The 13537-nt window shown below is 42.0% G+C and overlaps 1 protein-coding gene across 1 annotated transcript in view; it reads right to left on the minus strand.

Annotated features, from left to right (window-relative positions):
* Positions 1-522: 522 nt before the first annotated feature.
* Positions 523-13537, minus strand: part of LOC114707476 (nesprin-1) — a 280202-nt gene continuing 267187 nt past the window's right edge. Inside the window, exons 74-78 of the mRNA XM_028890206.2 lie at positions 11166-11312; positions 5714-5839; positions 4468-4644; positions 3030-3295; positions 523-1304 (exon numbers count right to left, since the gene is read on the minus strand). Of these exons, the coding sequence (XP_028746039.2) occupies positions 632-1304; positions 3030-3295; positions 4468-4644; positions 5714-5839; positions 11166-11312 (1389 nt within the window). The 3' untranslated portion in view covers positions 523-631. The remainder of the gene's footprint in view (positions 1305-3029; positions 3296-4467; positions 4645-5713; positions 5840-11165; positions 11313-13537) is intronic.

Consider the following 13537-nt stretch of genomic DNA (forward strand, 5'->3'; position numbering starts at 1 on the left):
ATTTTTCTCATCTTCAAGAACTGGTCTTCCAGTTCACCCAGAGACTGGGTTGTTAACTCGATCAAAGAAGCATATTCCTTTCGGGCCAGAATTGCTTCCTGGATTTTATAGAACTTGTCCTTGGCCAAGGCAACAATGACATTGAATTGTTGGGGCAAAGCACTGAGTTTTTCACTGAGGTAGGAATGGTCAACTTCATTTAGCGATGGGAGCATGGCTTGCCCAGTCCTCTGCAGTGTGAGCAGAAGGTTTTCGTACTCGGGAGATTGTTCTAGAATGTTCTGGTATTTGTCCAATTGTGCATGGAGCTCAGCCCCCTCATTCATGAGATTGATTTCAGGAAAAGTGACGATGTCTGCTTGTTTAAGCCAATGGCAGGCTTTATCAAAATCTTCCTTAAAATGCTTTCTAGAAACTAGGCTCTTCTCTAGCTCCTGCAACCGGTGACTACATTTTTGCAAAACGGTGTCGTAGACACTCTGCAACTCTTGAAGCTTTCCGAGCACTTCCGGTCTTTCTTGCTCTATTATTCCTTTCATTAATTCACGACCCTGTGCCCAAAGTCCAGTGACCTCATTTTGGTAAGTCTTAAGACTGGCCTGGGTGGTCTTACATGTTTTGACCTGCTTGCTCACATCATCTGGAGTAGGCAGATATATTCCCGGAACATGATCTTTCGCTCATGTTGTTGGATTTGGCTGGTGGCCTGAAAGACTGCCATGAGAAACTGGGTTTTCTCAGACAAAGCCTTGTTCAAGTACTTCCTTCGCTGGCCCACTAAGTCACTGAGACAATTCACATGCTTCTGAGCATCCGAGAGTGCCTTCTGAATCACCTTCCGCTCATTGAGGCCAAGGTCAGCCATCACACGATCTGCATCCTTCATCAGTGACTTCAGGAGCATCTGTTTGGCCTCCAGCTCACTGCAGATGGCCAGGTGGTCCATGAGGAGGTTCTGAGCCATGTCGGGAGGTGGGCTCTGCTTCAAGGCCTCCATAATGTTGGGTTGTTGCTCCTCTGCCCACTCCATCAGCTCCTGGAACCTGGATTGAACCACATTCAATTCCTCCAAGTTGGTGACCGACACCTGGATTTTCCTTTTGACAAGGTCCTCGAGCTGAAACCAGCGTCGCTCGAAGTGACTGGTCTGCTCTCTCACCAACTCTCTGTCATCTAGACTCAGGTGCTCTGTCAGTTTCTGCTTGCGGTCTTTCAGGTCTTCAATGGCATACTTCTTCTCCTGCAATGCCAAGGCTAACTTCTTCAAAGCCTCCAGGTGGACAGCTGTACTTTCTGCATTGGATCTACACATACACAAACAATACAGGAGGAACAAGTCAGTTCCTTACCCTCTGAAATAATTCATTGAGTGGACACTCATAACTTAAATTCACCATGACTACCTCAGTTTGTGGTTGACTGCTATAGCTGTTGGCATCAGGAATTCAAGTCTCATCTAGCCCTTGAATCAGATCAAGATGTCTACGGGCTTCTCAACTCCTGACTAGACAATGCTGCCTTCCAACCACATCTCCATGTGCCCTTAGCTTTCCCTGGATCTTATAATCTTCCTAGTAACATGATATGTGTGGTGTCACATACAGAGAAACACAGATCTACCGACTCATGAAAATAATCAATAATAGCATTACAATTGTTCTTGTTGGATCAAGGTACAATAAATAATAGAGTGCTAGATGGCACATTCTAGAAGGTATAACCAATGGCTCAGGAGCTGTCTATATGTACTTGGATATTTATATGTCTCTGTACTTAGATATAGGAAAAATTTTTAAACAAATGTGTGATTTAAATCATTTTTTTTCATTACAAAGCTGGATCTTAGAGTCTCTTGAATTTACAGATGATCAGTTCTGAAGTATGAGAAATCAGACTTGTCAGTATGAGTTAGTTTGGTCTTGGATACATTATGTTTAAAGTATCTATAGAATTAATGTAAGCCAGATTTATGGGGTCGTATAGCTGATATTGACTGCATTTATTTAAAAAAACAGTAAAGTGCTGAATATCAAGAAGGAGTAAAAATGAGAAAATGGTATGCCAAAATAAACAAACAGTAAAACATCACTATTATCTACCTACTTCTAAAATAATTTTGGTGTTTTGTATTGCAAAAACCTAATAGGTTATATAAAAAAGTTCATTTTTAAGTAATTGTAGTGTTCAAAAGCCTGGGGGTGTTTTCATATAATATACTAGTGTGTGTGTGTGTGTGGAAGGCAGGCACTTACTTTTAAGGAATAAAAGCTATGAGGGATTCAAGGACCAGACATCTCAAAGGGCATAATTTAACTGAATGGCAAAATAACTTTCTAGACTATAACTGATGTGGATTGAAACCGAAATGTTCCCCCATAGGCTCCTGTGTTTGAACACTTAGTGCCAGCAGGTGGCGATATTTGGAGAGTTGCAGAATCCTTAAAAAGTGGAGCTTTGCTAGAGGAAGCAGGTCACCCAAAAGAGCTTTGAGGTTGTATAACTCAGTTTACTTCCTATCTGCTCTCTGCTTCCTGTTCCAAGATATGATAGGCCAGATACATACCCCTGTCACTGTGGGGATGCCTATTACCTCACCTTTCCCGCTAGAATGGACTGCATTCTCCCAAACTCTGAGCCTAAATAATACTTGGTCAGAACAATAAGAAAAATATCTTCTATAGTGACCAAACTTGACTAAAGTACATGGAATATATGTAGCTCAGAGACTTGACAGACTTGCAGAGAAACTTCTGGGACATGGAGATTCAAGATGGATCCACTTCAGAGTCATGGATGGCAAACAATGACAGGCAGTTAAACAAAGTGGAAACATTCAGAGTTGTTATCTCTGAAACAGTGTCTGAGACCACAGACAAACCTGTCTCTCTTGCTTATTGGTAATTAGTATTAAATTAAACCAGGAAACCACCACCACCCCCCATCTACACAGGCTCAACATTAGGATCTTAGCAATATTCTATCCACTTCGGACTTAGCATCATGGTGGCCCACTGGATGATTTCTGCTACCTGGCCAGGTTATCCCATTCTGTAGTAAATTTTTCGAGAAAGTCTTCAACAATATCCATGTGGTCGTGGTAATCGAGGCTTCTCTGAAGGTCCTGCTCCCTCTGTGCACACAGCTTGTCACACTGGAGGCAAAGATCTTGCCACTGGTCGTTCAGGTGGCTTATGTCCTTGTGTTCAGGGGACTCCTGGCTCTTTGTTAACGTGTCCACCTTTTCCACGATGGCACTCACGGAGGCCTGTTTGTCCTGCAGCTGTTTAGCAAAATCCTGAGGGTGAAAATGCAAAACAGACCAAAACACAGATTCAATACTTTTAAATATAGGGTAAAAAAAATCAGAAAATGGAAAAATTGCCATTATCTCTGCTGAACATGAATTCTCAACTCTGGAAGACGAGGGTAACTTTGATACTTTCTTGCTTTGTGCTATTTTGAGAAGCACAAACAAAATCTAAAAGTGTGTTTCCTTAAGTAAGGTCTTAGTTTTCTCAAAATATATTGTATGAAAAAAAAAAAAAAGGTTAAGCCAGACGGTGGTAGTGTATACCTTGAATCCCAGCACCTGGAAGGCAGAGACAGGCAGATTGCTGTGAGTTCCAGGACAGCCAGGACCACACAGAAAAACCTGTCTCAAAAAACAAACAAACAAACAAACAAAAAACAAAAAAAAAAAACACCAAAACCACTTTTAAATTAAAAATTTAAAGAGTTTATGCTTTTTATGGAAAAAAATAAATTTAATTCAGGATCCCTCCATTCTCTTTATTTTGTAGTTACAAATAATATTCAGCAGAAAATATTTTAAATAACTCATCATCAAAGAAAATAGTCTTAAGGTTTGTTTAAAATATGACCCTCTTTCCAATCAAGTTAATATTCTGATACTAATTCTTGAATATACACATTATTTAGATCGTAAATTACGTCTGCTGCATTTAAATTAATTGCACATTAAGGCTGCATTTAACAAACGGGCTTACATCCCTACAGCTGTAGCTATATGGCAATAAAAAGTGGAACAATGAGGCCCTGTGTTTGTGGAACAGCAGTCTCCTAGTTCTGTGGGCCAAAGGTCAGCTGTCCTGCTTGCAAACAGTGAAGGTTTCATATGAACATGTCCCCGTGGAACCCTGAGAATATACATGAAATATTATTTATTTACTTACTGACACAGTAAGTCTTGCTACCTTGCCTGGGCTAGTCTTGACCTCCCAGACTCAAGTCATTCTCCTCCCCTAACCTTGAAGTATGGACAAGTGTGTGTCACTGTGCTCTCAGCCTATGGCTGTTTGCGGCTCACACTCTTAGTCCTTCAGGGGCTGTCCTCTAGTTCAAGAACTCCAACACCCGGGCATATTGAAATGAATGTATTGAATACATTGCATCTCTTGCTCTGTTCCTGGCCTCCGTTGTGCCTCTGGGGGAGACATTAGTTCCCACCTTTACTTGAGAGACCATGTTCTGAGCAATATTGAGCTCCAGCTCCGAGTGCCTTCTCTTCATGTTCTGCAGCTGTTGGTCCGCATCCTGCAGGTAAATCCAGAGCTCCGCCTTCAGGTGCTTGATCTCTTCCCAGCCCTGAGTTAGGTTCTGTGCTTGGACCAGCCTTTGTTCAATCTGGAGAAAACACAGTTCAGTTTTCCACAGACACATCTCTCTGTTCAGTGACTCGGAGGGGTGGGTTGTCAGTGGGTCCACAGGCAGAGCCCAACACTGTGCTCACAATCAGCTAGATTTGGAAAGCACTTCTTTATTTGTGTTGAGAAAAGCAGACTTCCTTTATGCTTAAGAGTTTCTAAAGAATTAAAACATTCTATGAGTCCTCCCATGTGATTTTAACCAGTGCCGTGAAGATCCAAAAAATTTTAACAGTATATGAGATCAAAAGCTGCCCCAAGAGCTTTTCCCATCAGGCTGAGCAGTAGACACATTATTTTACCGGTAAATTGGGGTTGGAGTAATTAAGAAAGGCTTACATCTCAAATACATGTGTCTTTTCATCTCATAAAACTCTGAGGGTTTGATTGGTTTTTTTTTGTTTGTTTTGTTTTCTGAAACAGGGAATAATACAGCTTAGGGTGGCCAGGAAGTCCTGACAATCCTCCTGCTTCAACCTCCCTGACCCCCACCCCAGCTGCGGGATCACAGACTCACCACACTACTACACACTGCCCTGTTAATGTTTTAGATTGTCTTTGGATCCGCTTTGCTGGCTTTTGGAAGCGTATAATTTGTTTTATTATGTCTATTAAAGATACTTAGATTGCATCACCTTTTGGAAGGAATTAAGCCCTAGGCCCTGACAGGCCTGATGCACAGAAGCCAGGACACGGGGTGCTCTGGGCTGAGTATTACTTAAAGAAGAAAAGAACACCAGAAAAGGTGTGAGAGAATACGGAAATGGCAAGAGACTGCCAATCAGAGTGGAGAAAGCTACAATCGGCAGTGATCACATCGATTGAACGATTCAGCCGTGATCCCACTACATTCGTGTCCACTTTCATTTCCGTGGTGGCAAAAATTCATCTATTAATTCACTTTTGTGATCTAAGAGGATTATAGCAAGAATATCCCCCAGAAGTATATTCTTTAAACCTCATAGCCTTTGAAGAAGATTTGAAGAAGAGAGAACATAACCAAACAGACAATGTGCTGTGATCATGATTTTTTTTTTTTTTTTTTTTACCAGCTGCTCGGTTTGCTGAATGTCTTTAGCGGTGTTTTTCACTGAGGAGTTTGACAAGTCGCACATGGAGCAAAGGAGATCCAAATAGGTCCTTGCCTGCTCCTGCAAAGCTCTGAAGTGTTTGACCTGAAAGCAACAACAACAACAACAACAAAAAATGTAATGGTCAGAGTCTGTTAGCCGGGTGCACTGTTTAGGCAGCTCAGTGTGTGGTCGGTGGCATTTTATGGATGTTTCGAAACTCATCTTGTTTTGTCAGTGTTTTCGCCGCCGCCACTGTCCTGAAATATATTGGTGACTCATGGGAGAGAATTCCAAACACACTGGCGGATCTGTTTGTCCACCATCTGGTTTGCATTATAATGAAAGCTGTCTGCGTGGTCTGGGAAAGGGGGGAAACCCAAGGCTTGTCTCCAGTCTTTCCAGACTTTCTCAGAGCATTTGCATTTCTTTTTTACATCAGGAAAAGAAGTCACAGCCTGCTCTTCTCTGCTCATTCACATGCTTGTGTATAGCGTGGAGTGCTGTGGATATCGCTCTATATAAATAAAGCACTGATTGGCCAGTGACCAGGCAGGAAGTATAGGAGGGACAAGGAGAAAGGAGAATTGAGGAAGGAGAAAGGAAAGAGGAGACCGCCTGGAGCCGCCACCAGGACAAGGAAGGTGTACAGTACCGGTAAGCCACGAGCCACGTGGCAAAGTAAAGATTAATAGAAATGGGCTAAATATAAGATTAAGAGCTAGACAATGATAGGCCTGAGCTAATGGCCAAACAGTTTAAATAATGTAAGAGTCTGTGTGTTTATTTTATAAGTGGGCTCCAGGACTGGCGGGACTTGGTGGGAGCTGGAGAGAAATTCTCCAGCAACAGTCGAGACCACAGCCAGGGTAAGCTGGGAAGCTTCATTGGAGTGATGTGCCCTGTGTATAGTGTGAAGATGAGACCACAGCCAAGGTGAGCTGGGAAGCTTCGTTGGAGTGATGTGCCCTGTGTATAGTGTGGAGATGAGACCACAGCCAGGGTGAGCTGGGAAGCTTCATTGGAGTGATGTGGCTATTTAAATTCCAAGAGTGGCTTATGTGAGTAGATTTTTTTTTATAGTAACACAGAAACATGCATCTCTATGATGCTTATCATTGAGGAAGAGTACATTTTAGATACTGGGTATAAAGCAGTCCACACAACACAACCCTTGTGGTGATATATTGTGTGTCACATAAAGCTTACCCGAAGATCAGAGAGCAGAACAAGCCACTATATTAAACACAGAGGCCAGGCAGTGGTTGTACACACCTTTAATCCTAGCACTCGGGAGGCGGAGATCTTTCTGGGATCTCTGTGAGTTCAAAGCCACCCTGGACTACATGAGATTGACTCGGTCTAGAAGAGAAACACTGGTAGAACATACCTTTAGTCCCAGTACTTGGGAAGCACACACCTTTACTGTCAGGGTGGAGAAAGGAATATAAGGGGTAAGGAGACAGGAACTAGACGCCTTTTAAGCGAGGAGGGTTTTTCAGGCTGAGGAGTTGGTGAGGTAAGAGGTGTTGGCTGTGGCTTGCTCTGCTTCTCTGATCTTTCAGCATTTACCCCAATATCTGGCTACAGTTTTTTTTTTTTTTTTTTTTTTTTTTTACAACACCATTCAGTTCAACATAATAGCCACAGATTCCCCTGTTCTCCCCCTCTCGCCTCCTCCCCCTCCCCCCAGCCCACCCCCCATTCCCACCTCCTCCAGATCAAGGTCTTCCCCGAGGACCGGGATCGACCTGGTAGACTCAGTCCAGGCAGGTCCAGTCCCCTCCTCCCAGACCGAGCCAAGCGTCCCTGCATAAGTCCCAGGATTCGGCTACAGGCTTTTTATTAAAAGACCATTTAACATTTGAGTTACAAACCCTGGCCATCACGGAACTGACATTCTGCTAAGGGCAGACAAGATAATATGTCAGCAAATATTCGGCGTCATTGTGCTGAACACCGTGTAAAAAGGTAAAGGCGATGAGAAGATTGTGCGGAGGAAGCCCCACCACCCTACAGGCAGCATATCTCCAAGACTGCTCAGAGGATTAGATCTGAACATACTCAGGAAGCGAGCCATCAAACAGGGTAAGGACAACTTACACAGATGGACACTGGGTACAAAGTCTGGAGCAGAGGTCAAGGGAGTGGACAGAGACCAAGTCACAGAGGCTCTCACAGGGAACTGATTGCATCTGTAGTAAAAAGCCGAAGACAAATGGCCCAAGACAGCTCACAGTTTAAAGAAAATGTGCTGTGTGCCCACAGTGGAGTTTTACTCTGCTCCAAGGAAAAATGAAAGTATATTCTGTGAAGGTGAATAGATAGAACTGGAAGCTACCGTGTTAAATGAAATAAGCCAAACATCCCAGTGTACTGGTTTCTGCCCCTAGTCAACATCAACAGTCTCCAATTTCAGAAACACTGACATCTTAGCCAAATAGCTCTTTAAGGGGAGGTCTGTCCTGTACACTGTGGGATGTTCAGTAGCATCCTCTACTGTACCTGCTCAGAACCAACACCATCTCAACTACTGTTAATCATGGTGTCTGACTATGTGCTTAATCATGACTAAATGACCCTGGGGTTGGGGGTAATATGATGTCACCCAAGTCTAGACCACTGTTCCAATCTCATCAGATTTTAGAAAGTAAACTCTTTGCTACCTCAACTCTTCCTTTGTTAGACAAATTATGATGGCAGCCTACTCAGAGGCTGTGGAATAAAATTTGGAATTTATGCTGAAGGATAATGGAATGGTATTGGAAGTATCATGACCAGGCCTTGGCCCAAGTGCTACTCTTAACATGGAGTGAACAGTCTACAGAGGACACACACAGCAGTGGAGAGCACAGAGGACTTGTTGGCTTCTCGTGTGGATATAATAAATACAGATCTAGTTCCAACCACGTGAGAAGCAGTGCCTTGGGTATTCAACATGCAAAGTGACTGGTGCTTCACTTCCAGCTAGTCTTACTCATCAGTAACCAATGTGAACAGCATCACCCCACATCCCATGACCAAGGCCATGACCCATGGCCCAGACAGATGAACGTTTAGAAATGGGAAGAAGAGAATAAACTGTCAAGATTGAGTTTTAAAAATACATATAGTTTAAAGGATAATGATTTATTCTGTGATTAATAAAGTTATCTTAATTCTAACCAGTAGAAACAGTTGCAAAGGATTATTGCTAGCCTTAACTTCCAAGACAAATCTGGCATACTTTTTCTCATCTCCCCAATTCCTATTCCATGCCTTATAAAAACGTGTAACTCTGAATGGGATCAAATCACTGTGTCAATCTCTTGTGGTCACATGGAGTGTTGCTGGTATGTGTTTATGGAGTACTTACTACAGGAGAGGTACCAGAGAGTCAAATGCAGCTTGGGGCCACAGTGCAGATGCTGGTCAAACCCTGACTCTGAATCTGCCTCTGTGTGGAGTGCTCTGGCCATATGTCTGTACTAGTCAACTGTAAGAGGCCTGTACAGTTTGGCATGAAGACAGTATCCAGCAAGGAAAACATTAACTAGTTGGAACGAAACAAAGAAGAATAGAAAGAAAATTTGACAAAACAAAATTCCTTCATCTTCAGTGTCTCAGATCCAGATGGTTCACAGCCTCTAATTCTCTTCTGTGGCTACTTTCAAGTGGGTGGCAGGCATACACAAAGGCGGTGGGAGGACAGCAGGGCACAGAGCTACATACTCAGGAACCTGAGCAAGATCAGTGTGTGCCTCCTGGTTGGAGTAGTGCATCCTGCCCTGTTCTGGCAGAAAGCCATTGTGAGGAACACTTTTTGGGTGGGAACAAAGGAGAAAAATTGAGCTTTGTTTTGGAATGTTTTAAATAGAATACATCAATAATCAAGGCCCACACAGAAAAGGATTGATTGAAGGAAGCTCACAGTGGAAAGAAAATGTGGTCAATGGATATGATAGAGATCTAAAATTCTGCCATAAAGCAGAATGACGGAACTGAGCACCACCGTGTCAAGCAAAAACAAGCCAGACTAAGAAGGACAAGCATCATGGATTTTCTCACACATGGAATTTAGAGAATGGAAAAATGGACTTGAGAGTAAATGTGGGCTATTAGGGACACGATGGAGGCAGAGGAGGGGTAAGAGAGGGCAGAAAAAGTGTGTTCAGAGGATGTGTAAGAGTGCTGTAAGGAAACTCATTGTTTCATATAATTTAATACACAATGCAAATTTCGAAACTGAAAATCCAGAATCTAAGTGGCCTTTTTTCTTATCTTGAAAAAAGGCACATTTCCCCCTGATACAGTGCTTTCCAAAGTATGATGTGTGCACTGATGTGAACTTTTTCATGGCTTAAATAATGTAAATCACTTAAGCCAGTTCATATTGGGAATGGAATAAATGGATACATTCTCTATGAGGATTACATGAACAAGGGTGTTCTATTAATCTCTGAGGTAAGAAAATTGAAATTTTTTACTTGATACCATGAATTTATCTGGCAGTAATAACATTTGCAGCTAAATTCCTCTATGATATTTTCCCACAAGATTTGCACTGCATGTTAATCTGCTAAGCACAGAGGTTTTAAAATATTTCTTCCTATCCTAATGAAGTTTCTGTAGCATGATTATGAGCCTGCAGATGTCATATTAATATGCAATAGATTCCTTTCATGGGACAACCATTAACATTCCCTTCATCATGCACTCAGCAACCACTTCCTAAGCACCTCATCTGTGGAGAGAGAGAAATAACAGAGGGAGAAGTCACTACCACTTTTCTGTTTACAACTCACATTCCTTTGTGAGATGACTTTTGCATTTCCGCATAGCCCGGAAGCGTGTGTACAGCTGGCTCTCTGGCCTGAGATTCTGTACCCACAGCCTCAGTCCACTGACAGCATTGAAGAAAATCAACGTTGTGTCTGTCAGGAATATGCACAGACATATTTCCTCATCATAGTTGCCTACACAACTTCACGGCAGCTATCTCTGCATGATTACATTGCATGAAGTACTCAAAATACTCTATAGAGGGTGGAAAGAGTCTGGGTGGACATGGGTAAGTTCATTGCCGATATCACACACAGCGTTTTCAACAAGGGATTGAACACCCGCATGTTGTGGTATCCACAGGGTCGCTGGAACCATTTCCTTATGCACGTTGAGTAACCGTTGGACTTACAAGCATCATTTCACAAAGGAGAGAACTCAGGCCGAGAGAAATGAAGTGATGGAGCCAATAGCCACCTACTGATAAGGCTTTAGAGTTGAGCTTTGGTGAGAGAACCATACTCTTTCTATTCCACAGGTCCCCACGCCTGTGTAAGAACACTGACTGTGAGGTCAGACTTCATTCATAACTTTGCTACTCCTAGAAGCCAGCGCAGTTTTGAATGAATGAGTGGCTCATAAGAATAACAAACTTCTCAGACTCTACTACCTGCTTAACAGCTTCTGCCCTGCTGAGAGGTGGCTGTGGGCTGGGCTTCAGGTCTGGCTGGACTGCAGAGATCCATGCCTGGCCCTGCTGCAGGGTGTCTTGCCGGCTGACATGCTTCTGAAGTTCATATTCCAGACTGCGATAGACCTGAGACAGAACGGTGCCAGGATATTAGAGTTGACGTCTGCCTCTACACACATCACTATAACCGAAGAAGCATGAAATCCTTAGGACTCCCTAGCACCATGTCCATATCTAACATGACTGAATGAGTTCCAAAAGGACACAAATTTCATTGGCCACAGCCCACTTTATAATTCGTTGACCTATCCACACATAACAATGTCATATATAACAGGCCCATTGTTCATATATGGGACAAAATCAGTTAAAGTACGTGAGGTCATTGAAATAAATGAGAACATAACACAGAGGTTTGCAAAGCTTCTCTCTGTTTTATAAATACTGGAGTTTTTGTTTAAACTAGGAGCTAAAAATGAAAGAATGAATCATCATCTTTTAAAAACAATCTAACTTCTTGAATGCTGATACTTTTGCTGGAAATAATAGCACATGGAGAAGTGGAGGAGTTTGTACACACATTCCACCATGGAAGCTGTATTTAAAAACTACAGTCCAGGGACTTGAGAACACTTGTAGCCCCAGAGGCCCCAGGTTTGGTTCCCTGCACCACATGACTGCTCACAGCCATTTGTCACATCAGTCCTGAGGGAATAAGAGCCTCTTCTGCTCTCTGCAGGCACCATGCCCATTCATAGTACAATACACAGTAGGGCAAAACACTTCTACACATAAAAATAAATATGTTTAAAAAATTTTAAAAGAACCACAATTGGGATTCATTCATCTTTTTTTCTGATATGACTATTTAATTAATTCATTTTCAATCATTTGTTCAACTTGGCTACCTTAGTCAATAAAATGAGCTCGAGGCTGGCCAATATAATGTAATATGTCCTCGTTTCAAAAGAAAAAAAAAAGTTACCAAGGTAATTTTTCAAGTCTCAGGAATCAACTATATCATCTATATTTTATGTTTTTTCTCTCATTATAAACACAGATCAGTCTCTTCTCCTAGTGTGTCCTGTTAGTTCCTTCTGGCACACCTACTGTTATCCTTTAAGATCGGACAGAAACATTTGACATTGTTTAAAAATACTACAATAGCTGGGTGTGGTGGTGCACACTTCTAATTCCAGCACTCTGGAGGGAAACATAGGCAGATCTCCGAAAGTTGGAGGCTAGCCTTGTCTACATAATAAATTCTATGCAAGCCGGGGTGACGTAGCAAGACCCTGTCTCAACAACAACAACAAACAAACAAACAAACAAACAAGAAAACCCACCACCACCATCAGCAACAAAACAACAACAAAAAAAATCAAAGTAACAAAACCCAAAGCCTACAGCAATAGAAATCAACTTGCTTACAAAGCTAGTTTCTATTAGGAGAACAATTCTTATTTATTGTGGATTTATTTCTATGACATTGAGAATGTAGTTTTGTGGAAATACATCCATTAAAGTATAATTCAAAACTGATACAGACTTATTCCATGTTTCCAATTTTTATACAAGTGCCCAAAAATACTGAGTTAGAGTAGAAAATCAGGCCTCACAGTGTTAAAAATTAATGATGATGAGAATGAAAATGCATTTATTTTAGTGCTACAGAATAAATAGCAAACTATGGGGGAAATTTGATGTTGTGTAAAAAAAAAAAAAAAAAAAAAAAAAAAAAAAAAAACTAAAACTGCCAATATAACTTTTTCTTTCATTTGCTTTGAGACAGGGTCTCACTTTGCAGCCTAGGCTGGCCTTGAACTCCTGGCAACCATCCTGCTTAAGCCTTCCAAGTGTAGGCTTTATAGGCATGAATCATCACACCCAATTTACCAAACAGCTTTTGTTTTGTTTTGTTTTTTTGAGACAGGGTATCATGTCGCCCAGGCTGACTTGGAACTTGCAATGTGGTGTAGTATGGGTGACTATGACCTTCGGTGGCCTCTATTTCCATAGTGTTAAGAATACAGACACGTGGCACCATTCTTGGTTTATATATGCTGAGGCTCAGACCCTGGGCTGCACACTAGACAGTCACTGTACCAAGTGAGCCACATCCGGAGCCTACTATGTCAGCATAATTAATTCTTTGTTAGAAGGATTGGATGGAAGTGAATGCCTGAATTTCCAAGCTTCCTCACATGGAGCAGGTGATGCCTGGCATGTTTGTTTAGCCATGAACTCTATCTTCTTTCTGTCTGCTGAAACACCAAAACTACTCCAAAGATTTAGGCATCAACCCTATTCTTGAAAACCTAGCCTTCCTCTTTCATCCATTGCTGCATGGA

This window comes from Peromyscus leucopus, chromosome 8a (assembly GCF_004664715.2).
Source record: "Peromyscus leucopus breed LL Stock chromosome 8a, UCI_PerLeu_2.1, whole genome shotgun sequence".
Classification (NCBI taxonomy): Eukaryota; Metazoa; Chordata; class Mammalia; order Rodentia; family Cricetidae; genus Peromyscus; species Peromyscus leucopus.